The sequence below is a fragment of the Larimichthys crocea genome, chromosome III, assembly GCF_000972845.2.
Source record: "Larimichthys crocea isolate SSNF chromosome III, L_crocea_2.0, whole genome shotgun sequence".
Lineage (NCBI taxonomy): Eukaryota > Metazoa > Chordata > Actinopteri > Sciaenidae > Larimichthys > Larimichthys crocea.
The window spans coordinates 15,847,147-15,869,167 of record NC_040013.1 but is presented as its reverse complement, the minus strand read 5'-3'; the positions used below and the strand labels follow the sequence as shown (position 1 = coordinate 15,869,167).

The following is a 22,021-nucleotide window of genomic DNA, read 5'->3' as shown; positions in this document are numbered from 1 at the left end:
TTTTTTAAAATGAAAGTATACTGTGTATTTGTAAAGTGTTAAGTAGTGACCACAGATAGAGTGCCACAGTGTAGAGAAATTATAAAGTATTGTCAGTAAGAGACTGACCAATGATCATTGATTAGATTTTTTTTCATGTGATTTCTTGACAATAACAAAAACATAAAACATCACCAGACTTCTGCTTTAGAGTCTTATATTATGTGTCAAATGGTCTAATGAATTATGAAGTCCAGTAGACTTTCCAGCTATTGTAATTTTAAAAAATGTGTCCATTTTAAACAAATTCATCTGCACTACATTAAGGCTTTCATCTTGTGCTGAGTCTGAAACATCACATTAACTGGTGAGTTTATTTTAGGTGTTTTTCAAAAATATGAATTTGTCTCTATCTTTATATCTTTATCATTTTTCCTTTTCTCTTAATGTTCTTGCCCATTATTTTATTTAAATGGAAAAATAAGAAATAAATTCAATTCTAAGCTGTGGTAAATATTGTAATCTAATGCTCATTCAAAAGTGGCAAATTATTTAAAAATTGTTAAAAAAATCATGAAGGACAGGTTTAAGTACCTTCTGGATACTATACTTAAAAAAGAATATTTTCTCCTTCCCATTCTTGTGCTCTCTCACACACACACTTACATGTGTGTTTATATTCTCCACTGTGCTGTTATTCATAGGTAACAAAATGTAACCTACCATCGGAGACAGATGGTCTGGCATACAGTATGTTCCTCTACCCGACTGCCTCTTTGGAAACACACACGCACCCACGCATGCACATAGGACCTAAAGCTTGGAGACCTGGTGTTCCTCAGCATCCCAGTAAGCCCATAATAAGAATGAGAGTGACATTGTAAGGATTAACATGGTGGCATTGTGGAGATACAGATGGGGCCTCAGCGTGTCTCTAATGAATGTGATCTGTTGAGCCAGTAGATCTGTCTGCTGTACAGTATGTGCAGTGGTTTATATGCTGCAGCTCCACTTATTGACTTGGCCTCAGTTCAGGTCCCACTAAGATAAGTGCCAGGTGATGACGTGAGGGCTCTGCGGGTGTGACACAGTTAGTTCTGAACCCCGTAACTCCCAGCGGGCATGCTCCCTGTGTTTCTTCATAGTCCAGAGGGGGGCCGGGAGCCAAGAGGTGACACATAGCAGCAGTAAGTAGTGGGGTGGTGGGGAGGGGTACTGTAAGTAACTGGTGGAAAAAGATAGTAGAGGTCCACAGAAGAAGAGGAGAAGAAGAAGTAGATGTTTTCTCAGAGAGTTCCTGTACATCCCGTTTAGCAGTGGACGGTGTTATGAAGGGGAGAAGTTAGTGACAGCTACAGTAGTCCAGTCTGGAGATGAGTAGAGACGAGTGGTAGCACAGAGATCGAGAGCAGCCAGAAAGAAAAGCCCAACCACTTGGGTTCGCCAGAGGAGCGCGCCCCCCCAAAGTAAGCCACTTGGGCTGCAGAGAAAGAGGCGAAACAGAGGACAGGGAAAAGTTAGCCAACATCTGCGTCTTTATGGCTGAAAAATAGCTCATTCACACGGGGGAGTTAGTCATGCAAGACAGCGGGGTACAGAGAGGGGACATGGCCAGAGGAATGTTAGCACCTTTAAGCCTTTACTCAAAACCAGAGTAATTAGGTAAGCTTATGGCATCTCATTCTCTGGCAGTGCTTGCTTTGTTCTTCTGATCTTGGTAATCCAGCTAAGTCTACCCTGACTTTGCTAGGACCACTCACCCACACAGGCTGACCCATCATCATTGGGCTCAAAGCCCTGGTTGCATCTCCTCTTGGCACGGCACTTATAGCTGCCATAGGTGTTGGTGCAGACAGGGCGGTCAAAGGGGCACACAGAGGGGAACTGGGTACACTCATCTTCATCTGAGGGAGGGCGGAGGTGAGGGAATGAAAGACACTTTTTGTCTTGATTTCAAACAAGAACACAAACAGAACGAGTAACAGATAAATCTTTGCAACTTGCCTGTACAGCGGCCATTCTCATTCAGGGCAAATCCATGGCCACACTGTAAGACACAGTCAGTCTAATTAGAAACAAGGACGTTTTTGGATGAAAAATCCTTTAAACCCGACTGTGATTATACAGACAGGTGATGAACAAAAGAACAAACCTGATGAAATGAGTGCAGAGACACACATTTTGCAGATGCTTCCATTGAGATGGCAGCATTTTGCTGGCATGACTTGGTAATTGCTAATTAATGAAAGTTATTCCGAGTGATCATTTAATTTATTCCATGATGACAACATTTGGAAGAACACTGTTCATCCCTTTGGTAGACTCCCTGAGACCTGGATAATCCATGCCAATAAACATTGAAGCTGTTGTGGAGGTTTGTAGAGGCCCGACACCTGGTTTTCGCCTTCAATTTGTCGCTCAGCTGTAGAATTTTTAAGGTTTTTATGATGGCATAAGGTTTTTGTTTGTAGAAAAATTGTACAAAAACAATTGTGAGGGCTATGCATGGCCAATGTCCAATGTCCTTCTATGCTGGAATACTAACAAACATTGTGAGTTTTTCATTAGAAATCTACTTCTTTGACTGGATCCACCAAAGAAGAACATTTTAGTTCTCTCCAAAGCCTAACACTCTTTTAGTAATGAGAATTTGTGATTGCTATAAAGTACTCATGTACCTCTATTTCCACAGTAGGAGTGACTTCCTCCTCATCTCTTGGATAGTGGATCTCCAGCACTGAGTTGATGTCTGAAGGTTCCAGGGGCCGGGCTGATGAACGGCCGTCTGGCCAGTACACCTCGACATTGGTGGCCACATCCTTACCTGGTTAGACATACAGCACAGACACAAACACACACAGAGAAATATTCATATGTCCTTTTAGTGATTCTCGAGGCATCTCAAAGTTCAGTACATACTGTTGGTTATCGTGTCTCCTTGCTTCCCTTTGGACAGAGTGGCACTCCCCTCTTCCCTCTCCATTAACTATTTTAATCACGCATAGAGAAAGCCCCTCTCCAGAGGGCCTCAGCAGCCCTTAATTAAAGTGGCATTTCTAATGTAAACAGATCTTGACTTACCTTGCCAGACAGTGATCTACTCAGCAGGTGTGCTGCCTGAGAGCCAAAGAATAATTCACCTGTTCTGCACCCACATGACACCCTCTCATATAATGCTGGGGAGTCACATGTCTACTAGTGGTTCTTTTTGCAAGTATATTTTGAAGTCACAATGGTGTGGAAAGTGTGTTATGATTAATCATTCATTAAAATGACAGCCTCTAGAGACGGTCTGTGCTTGGACTCGGTCCTAGGTACCAGGACTGGATGACCACCAGCTGACAGTCCTATGGGGGCAGGAGGAGGTGGTTGCAGGCCGGCTTCCAGCTGCAGCACCTGTCCCCGATCTTTCTCTACTTTGTCCACTCAGCTCCCCGCCACAGAAAACCTCCCATGGGTGTCTAATCAGGCTGGAGGTATTACAACAATGCTTTCCACATGGAGCTTTCATTTCCTTCTCACTTCTCTGAATAGCTTTTCTGTTCATTTCTCTTGGTTTGTTTTTACCCAGCTGTAGCACAGAGTGATAGTCAGCCATCAATCAATAGAGAGTAAATCAACAACAACAAGTCTGTTTTTAAGCAAAATGCCAAACATTTGCTGGTTTCAGTAAAGCTTTGCGTCACCTAACTGTTGAAATAAAAACCTACCGAGGCCAAAGTGGGCGACAGGCTCCATCTCACACAGGTACCCTGATCCACCATCGATGATCCGTGTGTGTGGGCCGCTCTTTTTGGTGTACACCACCACTTTAGCTCCTCTGGCGAAAGCACCAAATTTGGTCCGGGGAATCACTCGCAGCCAGGAGTTAGTGGTTCCCTGAGGTGCAGACAGAATGAGAAAAGACAGGGTTTTGGGTACGATTACACCATCAAGCTGATGCTGAGGCTTTTAAGTGGTCTCTCAAACACTCACCAGGTTGACTTTGTAGATAGAGAGCGGCTGTGCTGCACTTTCACCATGAGACACCAGCAGTTCCAGACGCCCATCACCATCAAAGTCTGTGGCTACAGCTCCTGTAGAGCCATCACAGTAATGATGCAAGTAAACACTTCAGGAAACAGCCTGCATAGTAATCATTATCCTCATGCAGGGAAAATGGACATAATGTTTCAACAGTCATAGCATAATTATGTAGAAAAAGGTCTTTTTTTTTTCTCTCTGATGAAGCGCATGAGCAAACTCAGATCCCTGGTGGAGCTCTGGTGCCACCTAATGGTAAAATTTTGGAGTAGCAGATACAGACAGCTGTCTGTTCTGCCACACTCACCGGTTCCTCGTCCGTCAGGCTCTGACGCCTCACCAACATTAAGTTCTTCTATTTGGGGGTCTCCATGTTCTCTCCTGCTCACCCTATCAAATCAACATCATGGCAGTTACCCATCAAATCGCTGCAAAACATTCATACCACGGCCACTATAAATATAGAAGCAGTGTTGGAAAGCAACTGTTCATTTATTAAGTATTGTGCCTAAGCATATATTTGGGGTCCGTTATACTTTTACTACATTTCAGAGAGAAATAATGTACATTTTACTCCACATTTATTATATTTGGCAAATATATAAACATAATAAACATATGATCAGCTCATAAAATATGATTTTTAATATGACATTATTATAAAGTAAAGCACTCAACAGTACACAAAGTAGGCAACATTATCTTCTCTCCAGCTACAACATTAAAATGTTGTTTACATGTTAATGCATCAGTGATAATAATGTAAAATATAGCAACATAACACCAAAGAGGGGATCATTCAAATTTTCGCTTTTGATATTGTAATCTATCTATCTATCTATCTATCTATCTATCTATCTATCTATCTATCTATCTATCTATCTATCTATCTATCTGACATTGCTTCCACATCAAAAATGAAAACAAACCACTGGGGAAACCATTTCTTCTATTATGATTATTAGTATTTGTTGACACATACAGTACATAATAAATTATCCTTTCTAAAATCAAATATCTGTTGATTTTAATTGTCTGTTGATTTACCTGCTGGTAATTTTGTAGCTTTATTTGATTGTAAATTGCATCTTTTTGTAAAAGCACTTTGGTCAAAATGTGTAGTTTTTTAATGTCTTAAAAATAAATCTGCAGAAAGATATTGTTTGGAAGATGTATGCACCTTCAGTGACAAAGCATTTCTATCTATTTCCAAGTTTCTTGAAGTTATAATTTCATTTCACAGTGCACTAATTTGCTGATCTGGCTGTTAAACCTCTCAGCTCAGCTAAATATTGATTAGTTTTATTGAATTAATTAGCTTGGGTACAATAGTTTGCACTTGTTTTTTTTTTTCAGTGCCAGAGTTAAATTAGCTGATTCATCTTCATACAAGACAATAGCAGAGCCAAGAGCTGTGGAGCAGTGACCCCTGTCAGACCTTCACCGTGTCCAGAAAGACAAATTCTCCTCCAGTGGTCTGGCGTGCAGGAATATTCTGATCCAGGAAATCTCTGAGGCTTACACTGATTATTGATATTCAGTATGAAATGACCCACCAGCTCATGGAAACATTCATCAAGACTTCTGCATCCTGTTCAGAGAAATATGCCAGATCAGATTTTTATTCAGACAGGATGGGTTTATTCTACTATTAAGTCCTAACAATTGATATGTATCATATATTGCATTTTGAGAGCTGAGCTCATTAATATTATCTAGAGAGGAAGCCAAACCGCAAGCCAAAAAGAGACCCAAAACTGTCTTAATGAAAGATTCATTCATGTGTGGAGGTGGAGGCGGGATGCCAGACTAGATAAGTATCCATGGCTGGGAATTTAAAATTCTTCTCAGCTTCCAAGCCCAGTTTTAGAATATTAAATCAAGACACAAGAGTAGTTCATTAAGCTCATCATCAATCTGCTATTAAAACTTACTATCATACTTGTACAACATATGTGTATGTTTATGTGTGTGTTTCTGTGTGAGTACCTAAAGAGCCTGTTTGCCGAGGGGCCCCTGTAGGCGATGTTATTGAAGAAGACCTCCAGCTCGTTGTCATTGTCAAAGTCTGCAGCAATAACGGTGCGAACTGGGGACGGCATGGAAAACTTCTGGGATGCTATGTCCTGATGTTGGAAACAAATTCAGCACAACCAATTCATTATAACCAAATTCTGAGAGTTTCACTCTACTGCAGGTGTATTGATAAACAAAGCGTGTCTTTATTGCCACGCTCATCACATTTTGATATGTGACACATGTGTGTGCATGCATTAACAATTGACGGATGTTTTGTAGTGAATTTTCTATACTTAGATGTGAAACTTGTGTAGAAAGAATGTTACAGCAGTCTGCATCATTGCAACAGCCAACCACATCACTGACCACAGTAAGCCACACACAAAGCATAAAGCAGTACAGTGCTAACACATGCAAACTTTATTACGATGTTTATACAAAACTATAATCATTGCATGATAAGAGACCTCAGTGGTCAGTGCACATTTGAAGCTACAGATGTCTCCACGGTTGTTTAAACGTCCAGACATAAAACAACTATGCGGTATAAGTCTGAGGTCAGCATAATTCTTTGAATAGTGGGAGATCACCATTTCATATAACTGAAATTAAGAAAGAATTAAAAGATAGCTGTATAAAAACAGATAAGGTTGATACACAAAGGTGTGTTTTTTGTCTTATCTGTTGGTCATGTCCACAGAGCAGTCAGGGGTAAGTGTCTCAAGGGTACTAAATTTATTTATTATTGTTCTTTTCAGTGAAATCTATTCTTATTGTGGCTTGCATCCTGTATGTGTTCAGTCCAACATGCGGACAGATAGTGCGAGCTGAGCCAAAGAGACAGTTCATAACATGAAGGTCACAAGTTCAGTCTCCACAACATGTCCATCAATAATCCAGCCCTTGAGTTCGACACTGATCTGTCATCTCACTGTCACCCCAGTTTCATCTAAAGTCTAAAGATAAAAGCAAAGAACCTGTTTAACATCCTCTGGCTTCAGAAAGGTAGATGGCAGCTATTCTGCCCCCAAAAGAAGTCTCCTCAGCAGAGGAGTTTTTGCACGAGAAAGTAACGGATATCTCCTCGCTTCAGTGACACGGTGATAAGTCGGGGAAGAGTTATAGAGCAGCCCTTCACTCCCTCCAGTATTTACTCCCTGTTTTAATTATAAGGCTCATAAAGTCGGTGGGGGGAGGGCGAACAGTGACCTTCTGCTTCTCAGGTGAAGGAGAGGGGATGGCCAACTGAGGCCATGAGAGATGTACTATTGTATATTATTAGGTGGATGAATAGATGTGCCATAAGGAAAAAGAAAGGACTCTGACCAAAACAAATATGAAGCGAAGAAACATATAGGTTCAATAATTTTTTGTCAAGAATTTTAAAATGAAAGATAATAGATTTCATGGAATTAATTTTTTTAAATATATATATATATATATATATATGAAATAAATATTATAAATAATATCCTGACAGTTTTACGGTCAACTTAGTATCATAGTATTTTACTACACTATTTTTATTGAAAAATAAAACTTTAAAAAATATGTTTCCACCTGTTTATAAGGTAAAATATACATTTATTATAAAATTGCTGTTTTGATCTCGGTATACAAAGCAAAGCAAAACTAGTTAGGCCCTTTTCCTTCTCTTTAAATACATATTCAATATGTGTGGGTGTGTTTTTGCGTGTGTCTGTATGTTTAACCTATTGCAAGGAAAACCTCTGCAATAGATTTTAATTAAAGCACAAACAGGCCTAATCGGCACTTTCCACTACCCAGGCAAGCTGCTGTTTCAGCCCAATTTAATTAGCGGTGTACTGGAGTGATACAACAGCTTCATTATGCATGCCAAAGGTCAACACGGCTAGTAGGAGTGTCAGCTTGTGTGGGGGAAAGGGGTCTTAAATGTGTTGTGGGCTCGTGATTTAACAATCTTGGTTTTAAAAAAAAACGTCAGCTAGCTAATTCAATTTGTCTTGTGTTTGTGTATTAGAGCGCATTGCGCGTGTGTGCATGTTTGTGTGTGTGAACCACGCTGATGGAATTGTCTTTGAGCTAAGCATCACACATTAACCCCTTATTTGACCCCTATAAAGATGTCTCCCATGACATTTATCTCTTTGGTAAAAGATGCAGCCGCAAGCCCTGGCAGATAGATCACCGAGCTCGAAACCTCCGCAGATTTACGCACAGCAGAGCTCGTCTCTGTCTCTGCTGCTATTTACTATACTACACAAACACATGTACATTGCTGGCTCTCTCACACCAGTCGTCAATAGTCGTTGATTCAGTAAATCACTGCCCGTCTGTCTTTAAATCCCACTCGATCCCAAAGTGAAGCAGCACTGACAAGTGCTAATTCACTAGCCATTCGTTAGTACTGATAACTCTGTGATTCACAGAGTTAATGGGCGAGATTTGCTGCCTTTGTGCTGCTTGTTCATTAGTCATTAATTCTGGAGAGAGAAGAAGAATAAGAGAGAACCACAACCTCGCTCTTAAACTCTCCTACATCATTCGCCGCGCCTGATACTCTGATGGGGCAATCATTCGACACAAATACTGTAGAATCTTTCTTCCAAAGAAATACATCCAACCAAACTACTTGACACCTATATCCATCCATCCATCCATTTCCTGTAAACACTTCTACTTATTAGGGTCGCGGGGAGCTGGAGCCTATCCCAGCTGGCATTAGGCGAGAGGTGGAGTACACTCCGGATAAGACATCTGACAACATATTTATTTTGTAATTTGGGTCAATTGGCCTCTGGATAAATAACTGAAGGCCTCAGTACTGTTTAAACAAAGTGCTTGTCAGATTGTGTCATAGCATATGAAAACCCCTGGGTGAAGGTTTCATCTGACTACATCTGATGTTTCGTGAACTTTCTAAAAACCAATCATGCCACTTTCTGCAACGTTTGGCCAGGTGTGCAGAGGTGTGAAAGTTATTAGAGTTTATACTTTCCTCTGAAGCTATTTTTTTTCCGCTCCCTACATTTCCATCACTTTTTGCATGTACAATCATAACCCCGCTCATTTTGTCTTTTCACTTTATACTCCAGTGTACTGGAACATACTGAGGTCTTAAAACCAACATTGATACAAAATGTTTTTGTGTAACGATTTGCATTAAGAGTTGTTAAACACTCAGGAAACACATTTGGATCTACCTTGAACTTATGTTTGCGGTTATTCAGCTGCATGTACAGGCGATGAGGTCCATTCCAGTTCCCGTAGACGATGTCTGTCTTTCCGTCACGGTTGAAATCTGCCAGAGCGACCCCTCTGCCATGCTGCATGGGGTCCTCCACACCTAAAGGAATATGGTAATACACTCTGTTCTACAATAAAGCCCGTATTGTTTTTGCAACACATTCACATGAACTGATCTACAAGGTTGTTAAACTGTATGTTCCTCTCACCCGCCTGCTGCGCCACATCAGTAAAAGTTCCATCTCCGTTGTTCCTGAACAGGAAGTTGGGTCCGTACTCGTTGTCGCAAAACACATCGGACAGGCTTTGGCTGACAATGGGCCCCACCACGACACCTCGCCCTCCTGCACAGACGGAGAGACAAAGTGCAGAGAATTGGGCAGTTAAAAAAAAAGAGGGAGAACAGAGATTTTTAGAAAGTAAAAAGGAGGCATGATTGGTGAAACAACAGAGAGAACAGAGGGAGAGCGATCAGCTCCATAACAAAAGTGAATGGCAAGAGATCATTACTGTCTTTCCGGGCCATTTCCTCTAAGCAGGGCAGGTCTTTCTGCTGACACAGACACTGAATCTGATGGGCTACACACACATAAACACACCTAGGCACGAGCACAAATGAATACAAAAAACACAAAGATGCGACACATGCTGAGAATTGTTTGCATTAACCAAAAACCAGCAGTAATTTTCTCCTCATGAAAAGATCTTTTTGACTGTTCACTCTCTGAATATCACCCCAGGATTTTCCAATGACATTCTAGAAAGTGAAGTGTCTCAATAAAGTGTCTCATCTGAGACCAGCGGAGTCTAATTATGGACTTGAAAGGGCTTTGATTGCCCTTCTAGTATGCAGAGTCAGTGCTGTGAGTCAGGACTCGCTCCTGATTTACTGGCCCGCTCCATCAGCCCAGACAAATATCACTCGCCCCCTATGGCCATAAACCACTAATGTCTCTCCAGAGATATGTAACCATTAGATATACAACTCCACTGACTGTCCCTCTGTTCTGATTAACGGCAGTTTGATGACAAAGCCATCTACCCTACATCATTCACGGTGATTCTGGTCCAGCCCACTCTGCCCCCACCCGTGGCTTAGATGACATCCTGCATGCAAAAAGATCCTCAGATGATGAAGATTGATTCTGTTACGCTCATACAAAGTCATCCCCCGTTTCTAAAACTTACTTGGACATCACCGTCAAGGACTTTTTCAATGGTTACAATAAAGTATCAGAGAGGCGGAAGTAAATTTTTTTACTTATGATGATCTCTATTATTAAACACAGATCACAGTGAAATTATTCATTTTGGCATTTACTGTTATCCTCTTCAATACCAATCCATCCAAGCAAGGGAAGTGAGCTGAGGTGTGGCAAATTTTAGTGCCGTTTTCTGAAGTAAATAATCAATCTCAAGGTCATTCATTCAGTTTCACGAGCATTTAAATGGCAATGTTATTCAAAGTAATTCCTCTGCTTAGTTCAGGGGAGGATCATTATTGTCTTGTAAGAGCAAGAGCAGTTTAAGAAACAATAAAAAAAACACCCTTAAATTTAAAACGAGTAGAGGCACTGAAATAGTGAACACGATGCACACCACAGAAATGCAAAAGATTAGAGATTAAAACTGCAGCACATAAGTGCATGGTATGAATTATAATCTGCAATAAAAATGATTGCAGATGGAATAAATGAATGACCCATATACACCTAATTTCAAGAAGCCCATATCTTTCTTACAGGGAGGATGATTTCACCAGTAGTTCACCTGGTAGAGCGTGCGCCCCATGTACGTATTAAGGCCTTACTGCATCAACTCTTTCTCTCTCTCCCCTGAATTTCCCGTCTCTCTCCAGCTGTCACTGTCTAATAAACCAAATCTTAAAAATGTCTGACAAGGCAGGCTGCTACTCACCAGTTTTGTTTTTTTGTTTTTTAACCAGCAACTTGTTGCTGTCTGTTTTGCACACTTACATTTTCTTACAAATCAGTCAGTAGGAGGGTCAGGAGTGATTCTATAAAAATAGTAACCTTATGTCAACATTAAAAATATGTAACCTTAATCTCGCAGTCTTTCACGTTCTGGCATGTGCAGTGACGCTTTAATCAGACCGACTCTGACTGAGATGGTTGCACATAAAATACAATGTGCTGTAGTGGCGTCCAAATACTTATATTACCAGCTTCAGAAGTCTGGGGAAACCACTCCAGGCTGTGATAGATGCCGTCTCTGAGCTGTTGAGCTGGTCTGATCTATGTGTGCGTCGCCCTTCGCTTCCCTGTGACTTTGACTGGAGTAAACAGCTGACAGGGCCAAAAGAGCCCACAAACACTTCTCCCTCTCTCTCCAGTCCTCTCTTTCTTCTTCCATGCTTTCACTTGTCATGTCCTCTTTCTCTCGCTTTTTCTTTTTTTTTTTTTTCTTGCCTGGCACCTGTCCAGCTCTCCCTTACCCAGCCTCACATCTAGCATCCGCTCTGTACTAAAGTCCTATACTTCAGAATCCATGGGTCCAAGCAACAAGCACATGCTCCTCTGCAGATATATATATATGTATAAATCACACTGAAGGTCCAGTGGTTGATGTTAAAGCAGAGGTGTACGTCACACACACACACACACCTACCAGTAAGCTTGTTGACTCCAGCCTGCTCTGCCACGTTGGAGAGGGCGATGACGCCCTGTGAAAGGTCACTCGCTGCCTCATCCATTTCTATGAGAGCATGAGCACCCACGCTGCCACTGGCATAGTTAGCTATGTAGATAGCGTAACGGCCTGTACCCTGTGAAAATACAAAAAAAGATTAACACTCGCATTGTAGTACTTTAGATCGATCTCTGTCAGGAGACCACTTTTTGAGGGTTTCGTCTAGGAATCAAAGAGTTTAGTCTGTAAATTCTGCAATGCAATGCATACTGAGAGAGCTGGGACCACTCCTCACCCAAAGAGATTTGGTGAATAGTGACATATTAGCTACCTAAGTAGACTATACAGTATAATGTCCAGACATGGCCTTGTCTACACACTCTGGTCTTGGTCAAGACTTGGTTTTGGTGTTAGTGGTCTTGAGAACAACATTGTTACTTAGTATAATAAGGTACTATAACTAATTGATTTGATAATTCAGCAGAACCTTTAAATGGTCACATTACCTGATTTACAGAAAACATGCAGTGTTCAACCTTGCACTGGTGTGTGATTTATCTGCCACCCACATACAATGGAGATCAGCACCATCTTTTCTTTTATAGGAACTCCTTTTACCACAGTAATTGACGTGGAGTCAGTGACAAAACCGCTCACTGAAAACATGTTAATCTGTCTCTAAATACTTACCAAGTTCCCCGCACTGTCTGTGGTTTTTAAATCCCACTGATGTATTGTATAGGTATATTGATGTATAATATATATATATTTTTATTATTATTATTATTATTTTTTTTTTTTTTGGCTATGTAAGTTGATTCCCCTGTGTAAATCTGGTCTCTTTCAACTCCTGAGGGAAATATTTGGATCTTTAGCTGCTAAATGCTTTACCATGTTCACAAGCTTGTCTCTGACTGTGTCTATCAGCTGTTTGGTGCTGAGCATGTCGTGTACAGTGAGTTTTTTTTAGCTGAAAACAGCTGCCTGCTGTTGCTGAAAATGATGCTATTAAAAGTGTAAAGCCAGTAAAGCAGAAACTCACTATAAAATCGAGGAAAGGTGCAGATTCAGGTAATAATTTGCAATAGGTTCACGAATGAGCGATTCCTTTCACATTGTCATTATATTCTAAATAAATCAATTATAACTTTATAGGATTAAAGTGGTCATCTCTAACCATCTTATTTCATTATTTTGCTATTTTTGTCAATATTGTTCACAGGTTCTCCCAGTCAAACCTTTTCTGCCCCCTTTATCTCCCTTTACCCTGTTCCTACCCTTTACCCCCTTTCCCTCAGCCTCTCTGCCACTACTTCTTCGTCTGCTTCCCTTTGGAGATTAATTTCACACTCCATTATCAGTCAGAGTCCCTGCAGACACAAACTCACAGATGGAACCACACTAATAGACTACACACTCAATTCCAATGAGCTTTCCCACCAGGCCTAACATATTTCAATCAATACAAACACATGCACGTAACACACACACACACACACAAGCCAGTTCACCATTTGTGTTAACTTTACTATATTTTCACAAGACAAGGAAAGTAAATGAGTCTAGTTAATGTAAATGTCATGAAGCGTCACGTTATGGCCTACTGAGGTGGGAGGAGTGTGTTGCACTTACACACACACACACTCAGTCAACTACAATGAAAGAACTGAAGGCCACTGGCAGTTACTTAACAAACTTAAAAGTCAACGATTTTTCAATAAGCCTTTCACCCAAGGCCAATTTCTGCCACTGTGATCGGCGTTTTGAAATAGTCTGACATGCATGCCTGCATTGTGTGTGTTGATGCCCTTTACATACATCAGTGTTCACAGCGATCACGAGGAAGCCTGGATAAGCTTTCACCTCTGATCTAATTTAATTTCAAAGGAAATATATATATTGTTCTTTTTGTCAAACATATTTGAATTATTCTGCCTTTTAAAATCCACCATTCTCTCTGAAGCCCCATCCTGTCTGCCAGTGCAAAGTGAATCAGTTCAACATGAAACCCCTCAATACGTCTCCTTCATCAGTTTGGATAAGAATAATGATGGGATGTCACTTTCAAGGAGACTGGGAGGGATGAAACAGTTGGATGACTAATTATCCCTCCTTTTCTCTAAATGATAACACTTTATTTATGAGTAAACAACACCGAGCATATGAGCTACCCAGCCGACCACACACCATGCTTTAATTCTGGCCTGTGTAACATTTTGCTGTTGTTACAAATCTGTTCTAATAAATCCTGCTCAGCAATAGGAAAATATTTCCTCTCTCTGCGTGTCAGTCTGCTGGAACTACTGTAGCATGGGAGAGCACACATCAGGGTTTTGGCTTCCTCTAAAAGCATTATGCCATCAAAAGCAGATATCTTTCAAATCGGTTTGGCAGCTGCACAACCTATCAGTGCTCAGTGAGATGGGACTGTGGTTAAAAAAGTCTATTGTAATCCCTACTGTTCTCTTTTCTCTATTACTTTCTTTATCCCGTCCCCTGATTGGAAGTGAGAACTGTATTTGTGTGTGTGTGTGTGTGTGTGTGTGTGTATGTTAGATAAGAGACAAAGAAAGAGTTTGAGCGTATCAGTCAAAGAGAGAAAAAAAGGGAGTAAAGGAGGTAGAAAGAGGGGAAAAACAATAAGAAATGGACTGAGAGAAGGAGAGAAAATGCTACGAGCAGAAAGCAGTAGTGTGCAGTCATCACTCCTCCCCTCGTACGATGTTCTATAAAACAAACGAGCCCTGGCTTCTGTAATTACACTGGTGCGATGGACAGAAGAGAGAAAATGGCACACCATTCCCCCAAATGAACTGTCATAGCACATGCTGAGAAGGGCGGCGTAGGCAGGGCATGAGTTATCACTGGTAAACAAACAGAAGCACCCATGCATGTACGCAGAAGACACTCTGGGGAGTTTGTATATATATGTGTGTGTGTGTATGTGTGTGTTGTGGATCTGCATATACTCTGGGTTTGTCCGTGTGTGTGTGTGTGTCTAGTACCTTTCTGTCCACACAGGCCACTGAGCGCCCAGCCATACGGTTGGCTACATCTCTGTGTTCATTAATGTCATCGTTCAGCAGATCTTCAAAGCGTCCATTACGGAACTTAAACAGCTTGTCAGAATATGTTGCCCGACCTTGATGTGGAGAGACGTAGAGTTCAGGTGAGGCAAAGATTGCGCACAGAGTAAAGAGGCATTATGCGATACAAGAACCGCGGGTGACTGGAAACAGAAGAGCAAGTCGCTGTGGCTGCAAGTGACCTGTATCATTTTTACAAAAATGATGGAGGTGAGGTGTTGCAGTTTTTGGCTGTGTGTGCTCTATAGCTCTCAGATTGATTAATAGCATCACAAAGCTTATCTGTTATCTGATGATGACTAAGATGAGATAAGCTTAATATCTGCATACTGATTCTCCTGCTTTGTCTCTGTACAAGAATACAAGAGGTACATCCTCTGTGTTAGCGTGTGCACATATGCATTCATCACTGTATTTTTTTTTGTTATTAAAGTGTACCTGAGCGTGGAAAAGAATATACTGTACCAGAGAAGGCGTTATTGGTGTTAAGGACATAAATCTCCTCCCGACCATCTCCATCGATGTCGCACGCTGTCACCCCAATGGCGTTGCCTTGACGGTCTCTCAGGGCGTAGAATGGGGAGCTACGGTTGTCAACCGCGATGTTGACAAGCCTTTTCTTCTCCTTGTCGTACTTTAGCACCAGGTTTGGGCCATTGTAGCTGTCAACAGGCACCAATGGAAAGAAGTTACATCTTTATTACAAGACTGGAAGCAGGAATCTAAGTCATAAAGTGCCATTTTTTTTGTCCTACAAGCCATGAGTTGTACCAAGATTGTTATAATTGCTGTAGCTATAACCTGGAATTAACTACAAAGTCTACATTTTCTTCAGGGTACCAATTAAACCAATCATCCTTTTATTGCGCCAGGAGAATGTGAAGCAGCTGCCTGCTGTAGCTGTAAAGTTCCACACATATTTGGATACATTACCAAAACTTTTGAAACTCCGTTAATGACAATTAAGGCCACAAAAATATGACCTATCAGCACTTTAAAAACTCTAAAGTCTAAAGGGAACAATGCCAGTGTCATATAAACTGAAAGACTTCACCTTAAGATTCTTCTAATGTCCAATGAAATTACATCCTCTATAAGGTTTTGTGATGCCCTCTTGTGATACCTGCTGAATAGGATGTCTTGGCTAAATGACATTTATTAAGCAGGGTCATTTTGGTCCATCTATATTCCGTTAAGCAGTGGGAAATTCATTACTGCTTCACTGAATATAGGCAGGCTTGCCAAACTCTTCCCATCAATGGTGCTCTTTCCAATCACATTCATTTTTATCAGCTGAGTGAGCCTCAGGGCTCCCTTCTCTTGTCTTTTAGTCATTTGCCTTTGTCTCCAACCTTTTAGCTTGGAAATGACTGTGTAGTTTTATTTTAGTCTCCATTGTAAAGTTAGATATCACTCAACAGCTAACTAATTGCTCTAATTGTGCATAATGAAAGAAATTGCTTGTAACACTGTAAAGAGGGACTTTAGGGAGTTAGGATTCATGAAGCTTGAATTAATGTAATGCTGAGGAACACACACACACACACATAACTTGTCTCCCCCTTTCTCACCCAGCTACAAACATCTCCAGGTCTCCATCACCGTCCACATCAGTGACGGCCACGCCGTAGTTGAGCTGGGTGGGGTTGTTGTCATAATCGTGTGGAAGGACGGTCTTAGTTATAGCTGAGAACATGGGCTCCGATCGCTGAGCCGAGGAGAGGGCTGGGAGGGACAATAGCAGCCACAATAACATCCTCACCTAAAGGAAAAAAAAAACACACACACCAAAAACCTGAATATGAATAATGCTACCATGCTGTCCATCTTGTGGCAGCTTCAAAAACCTCTCACACTTTTTCTGTCTCAAAATAATTTTTCAAAAATTTGCAAAAGTGCAGCAATAGTACCAGTCTGAAAAAAAGAAGAAGAAGAAAGTAGAACAATGCTGCTGAGAACATCACACTCTTCGACTACAACACACATTGGTCCTAGCGGCCAAGCCAAATGAGAATCACATAAAAAGTATAAGTCATACATTTGCAAACTGCAACACATGCCCTTGTTGCTAATTCTTCAAATACATTGCGAGGCAAACATCAGCAGATCGTTGGCAGAGCTTTCTGCTATACTCAGACATATGAAGATATACCACCACAATCAGCAGCGTTCTGCAGGGTTAGATCTGAACAACCCATCACAGGCAGACAGGCTGAGGAAATACAGGACAGAAAATCCATACATGGAGTCAGGCGTTAGCCAGAGGCCAAGTGAGCACAGTGGAAACCAATATGACCTGATATAACTGACTTGAGGTGCTGTTTCAAGTGACCAACTCTAAATTAGGAGAGCTCTTTTTTTCTTTTTTTTTTTTTAATAGAAGGGTTGGCTGATGTATAAGTGTCCTTTTAGTGGTCAGTAGATAAAAGGTGAACATCGAGGAATTGATCCAATCGACTGGTGAAGTGCGGGCAGGTAGAGAGGTGGTTTCTGATGCTCACACTGAAAAGACAGAAGAGAAACATCACTGAGGGGAGAAAGGAACGAGGAAGGTCACCTCCTTAAGGCTCAAATAAAACGTTCATCATCAACAGCGCTGCAAAAACACACACACACACACACACACACTAAATGGCGTTTACAAGCTGACAACTTGATTTGCTCAGGCTGTGGATTTATGAACGCCGTCTCCGCCGTAGTCCTCATTGCACCTGTAATGCCACTGAGCTGTTCCCATCTATGCTTCCAGACCGCTGCAGATTCTTCCTTTTTTTGCTGCAAGTGTCCAGATGATGTATGGCTCTTTAACATCTCCCTCAACAATTCAATTTGAGATAAAACCACATTGCTGTTTGAGTAATACTCTCAAAAGCACATTGGCAGGGAGAGGATGCACCTTTTCTGACACCTGCAGAAATATGACCAGGGCTAATGCTAGTTCTCGTGGCAGGCAGTGATAATGCGGGCTGGTAGCGATGTAGACTGTGGCTGTTAGCAAGAAGGGTTAATTAACAACACAGCGAGCTCAAGATGAGGCAGTTTCTCCCCATTAGAGCAGGATGTAATGACAAATGAGCTGAGCATTTCCAGACTAGGCAGCTTTACTACTCCGTGTTAGATAGGGCCAGTGATCCTTAAATTAAAAACAGGAGGGTGAGTGAACTTGAAAAGTAAAAATAAAAGTGTTGACAATGGTACACACAACAAGAACTTTTAGATCCAGTCTCCACTACACACTCACAAGTCAGCAGCTGAACTTTAATGTCCACACATATGATAAAATATAAGACAGGGCTTTATTCCTGTGGAGCTGGAACAGGACAGCGGACATATTTCAATGTATCATCAGTCTGAAAACAAAGAAAAAGTCAAGTATTCACAATAACTTAATCTTACTAAGTGATAACAAGATAGAAGAGGAATGTGAAAAAGGGACAGATGAGTGCCTGAAAACCGTTGGGGACGGGCCTGATAAAATGGTAGGGTACTACATTATCCGTTCAAGGACATACAGTCACTTTGCCCCGCTTTCACTGCGGTAAAGACTTCTCATTTTAGTCGCCAAGTAAAGTTGCAATGTGACTTTTCTACGATCAAACAATTCACAAAACAACTGACGCACTTATTGGGGTTTAACATCTGCAGGGTCAATAACAAGCCATTCCACTATAAGAAGAGGAAGCAGCATCAAATGGAGTAATTTGTAGTAAAACAGTCAAAGACCCTGAAATAGCCCTGGAAACAAAAAAAATTGTTGTTTGAAGCAGAGAAATGTTTTCAATGTGGTTATTTATGTTGGCATTAAGAGGCCATTACCACAGCGTGCAACATCAGCATGTGCTTTCTGAAGCGTTCAAGCCCAGCTCTGATCCTGATAACACTGCGACAAAGAGCCAGCAACATCTTCACTTTCAAACACACACTTCCAGAAGCTCTTCTCTGTGAAGGACACACTGACTGCAGAACACACACACACACACACACGCGCACACACACACACACACACACACACGCACGCACACAATTTGCTATAGCAGTGCCCCGTGAATTACACTTAACAGTCACTCTGAACAATCAACAATTGCCATTAATGTTAAGCTCCAGTTCATCCATCATTTACCTCAGTGAACATCAGACAATACGTAACACCTCATTCACAGCAGAGACACACAGTGCAACAACTCACTACAACACCCCATCTGCTTCACAACAAAACACTAGTTTAAAACATTGTATATGTCATGAACAAAACTTCATGAAGAAAACAGTTTTGATCATTTTTTGTATAAAATTACACTTGAATTTAACACCCATATGATGGATGACACTGAACTTGAACTTTTAAATTTATCATAGTGAATAATAATAGCATCTATCCATAGTCTTTTATATTTAAAAGCATTAAATTCTATAAATACACAACTCTAAATGAGTATACCAAGTACAAAAGCAAAGACCAACTCATTACAAATAAGAAATCTAAAACTGGAATAATTGCTGCAATAACGAGCCGTCTTTTCTCTCTGCTCAGCAGTTTTTTCCCCTTTATTTTAATGAACCCACTTTGTGTGAAGCAGCACTTAATCCGTGTCAGTTACTGTTGGTGATGATAAAACAGTATCTCGAGATATCAAACTGATAAGCAAACTGATCTCACTCGGGACTTATGATTTGCTCTGACAAGAAAGTTGCGTTCAAACCAGGTCGGAGATCAACTTTTTTTTTTTTTTTTTTTTTTTTTCTACCGGCTCTCTCTGCAGCAAATCCCAGCGGAGCGCTTCCAGTCATCCTGAAGCCGGAGGAAAGGCAGGAGCATCAGCTCCAGCAGCAAGCAAAACTCAGGTACTCACAGATGCAGAGACGCTCGGAAAGTCCCGACAAAATCCTACAGCGACTGACAGCGGAGGAGACAGAGAAGACAAGTCGGCTAATTGTGCTGTGGATGCCGCAGTTATCTCAAGGGTTTTCCCACTTATCCCCTTTACACAACTTCCAAAAGATTTGCTTTATGAAATCACTGTGTGATATTTGAGCCAATCGCCGGACAGCTTGCGAGATATTTAAACACGTAACCAATAACAGAGCTGGGAACCGCTGGGTGGGCGTGTCCCCAGGTGTTCATTATGATTCGGCAGTGGGGCGCAGCTGGGATGAGGATGCGGAGCTTCCTCGGTCCAGTTAGGATGCTCTGAGTCCTGCCCCATCCACGTGTGACCATGTTTTTTTTGTTTTTTTTATTTAAAATTTTATTTATTGCTCTTTTTTTCTTTCTTATTTTTGAACATCAATAAGGAACCATCAGTGGCTTGAATTAAAAACGGAGCAATATATGTCAGGTGTAAAAAACAAAAAAAAAAAAAAAAAAACAATGTTGCTACATTTAAAGAAGTATTTATAAAACTCAGTTTTCTGGGGTAATATCGTGATGTGTGTGCAGTTGTGTGGTCTAAACCTGCTTTCAGGTGTTGTTTAGCATCAGTAATGTGGATACTCACCTCTCTTTAACACTAGCCCACCCTACACACGCTGCAGATGTAAGCAAAGCAATATTTTTTAATAACAATCAGTTCATGAACACAATGTAGTTGTGTCATTTATACTTTTATATCTGAATCTTTTAATTTACCTCTGGCATCCTCCCACAGTCCAAAGACACTTAATAGGTTAATTGGTGACTAACTTGTCTGTTTTGACTCTGATGTAATAACATGATTAAAGAAAATGAGGTAATTGAATTAATTAAATGCACACTTGCAAATGAAACAGTAGATTCTCAAATGACCTCTTTGACGTGATCTTTAGAAGACCCCAGAGAGCTGTTTTAGCACTCCTTGAGGAATACAAGTAATAAAACAAGAGCATCACAATTGCAGAGTCACGAGCATCAATAGCAATGATCCTCAGAAATAATAAATAACTCTTTCACTGAGCGATGAGCAAAAAGTTTTCTCTCTCGTAACAGTCACAAGTGTGTGAGAGAGAGAGAGAGAGAGAGAGAAAGAGAGGGAGAGAGGGAGAGTTTGCAGGTTTACTGCTGCCAGATGTATAATTCTTATGTCATGCTCCACTGAGTCCAGCTTCCCAGAGACCCCCAATGAAATGAGTTGTGTGTGTAGGCCTATAGGTGTGTGCGCGAATGTGTGTGTGTGTGTGGTTGCGCACAGCCTGGTGAAATGAGATGTTCACATCCCAAGGACGTCTCCCACCATAATTTAAACTCACTGGTGCTGGAAGACTTCAAACTGAAAGTGCTGAAGTCATAAACCAGTGCACTTCTGTCTTTACTGTTATTGTCCGTGATCTACTGGTGTAAATCTGCGGGCAGGTGGCTGTGACTCAAACAATGCAAATACCAGGACAGAAACGTTAAGCTTTTCCATGCTGTGACTAAAGCATATTGGCTCCAGGCTATAAAATTAAGTTAAAGATCCAAAGTCAACACTGCTTTTACTTCTTTTGATTGCTCTTATGTTGCAGTTTATCTGCTCCATTTGATTTACAGGTTGCGGAGTTCTCTTACACGGTCAACAAAAAATACAAGGGGTAAGAAGAAAGAGAAAATCCTCGAGGCTTGACGTACTGCACTGCATGATACCTTCAGCTATTTACTCCCTGATCTACAGTCTCTCACAGCAGAGACCAGAGTGTTTTTATTTATGAGGGGACAAAGAGACATCTATCAGCACTCAGCTGAAGCCAGTGACAGTGTATAGTGTGACTTTGAAGCAGAAAGTGAATTGTATTTCTTCCCCTGGGGCACACTGGGACAAACCACAGACAAGATGTTGTGGTTTCTGTCTGTCTCCAATGGCTACAAACACACTCACCCGGCGTTTCTCAGCACCTTACCTCACCCTCACTCATTGGCAAGGTTGTGCATCCCACCCCCCTCCCTCCCTTCCACCTTAGACGCGATAATCTTAAAATAGAGCTTCTTTAAGTGAAGATGAGGAGTGTAGAAAGCTCAAGGGAATGGGAGGGGCTTTTACTACGGCATGAAGAAATGTCCCCGTTCCTCTTTAAGGGCTGTTGAAAGA

General features: G+C 41.2%; 1 protein-coding gene across 2 annotated transcripts; it reads right to left on the bottom strand.

Moving 5' to 3' along the window:
* Positions 1-526: 526 nt before the first annotated feature.
* Positions 527-20,187, bottom strand: crtac1b (cartilage acidic protein 1b). Of its 2 annotated transcripts, XM_027277390.1 has the most exons (15): positions 19,835-20,187; positions 16,556-16,746; positions 15,450-15,646; positions 14,904-15,040; positions 11,878-12,034; positions 9,459-9,593; positions 9,207-9,349; positions 5,992-6,128; positions 4,310-4,392; positions 3,955-4,055; positions 3,690-3,858; positions 2,658-2,803; positions 1,984-2,026; positions 1,740-1,883; positions 527-1,459 (listed from the first exon to the last, which is right to left on the bottom strand). In XM_027277390.1, the coding sequence occupies exons 2-15, from the start codon at positions 16,738-16,740 to the stop codon at positions 1,332-1,334; spliced, it is 1,905 nt and encodes a 634-aa protein (XP_027133191.1). In that variant the 5' UTR covers positions 16,741-16,746; positions 19,835-20,187; the 3' UTR covers positions 527-1,331. The 2 variants fall into 2 exon arrangements, with proteins under 2 accessions (XP_027133191.1, XP_010743999.2); XM_010745697.3 differs by lacking the exon at positions 19,835-20,187 and having other exon boundaries at positions 16,556-16,790.
* Between the last annotated feature and the right edge of the window lie 1,834 nt (positions 20,188-22,021).

What these genes read in the sequence shown, in the direction of transcription:
- crtac1b (XM_027277390.1), bottom strand. Translation starts at nt 16,740, where the DNA reads ATGTTATTGTGGCTGCTATTGTCCCTCCCAGCCCTCTCCTCGGCTCAG. An exon ending in CTCCTACTGTGGAAATAGAG is followed by an intron (nt 2,027 to 2,657) that starts GTACATGAGTAC and finishes TGTGTCTTACAG; the next exon opens with TGTGGCCATGGATTTGCCCT. An exon ending in TGATGGGTCAGCCTGTGTGG is followed by an intron (nt 1,460 to 1,739) that starts GTGAGTGGTCCT and finishes CTTTCTCTGCAG; the next exon opens with CCCAAGTGGCTTACTTTGGG.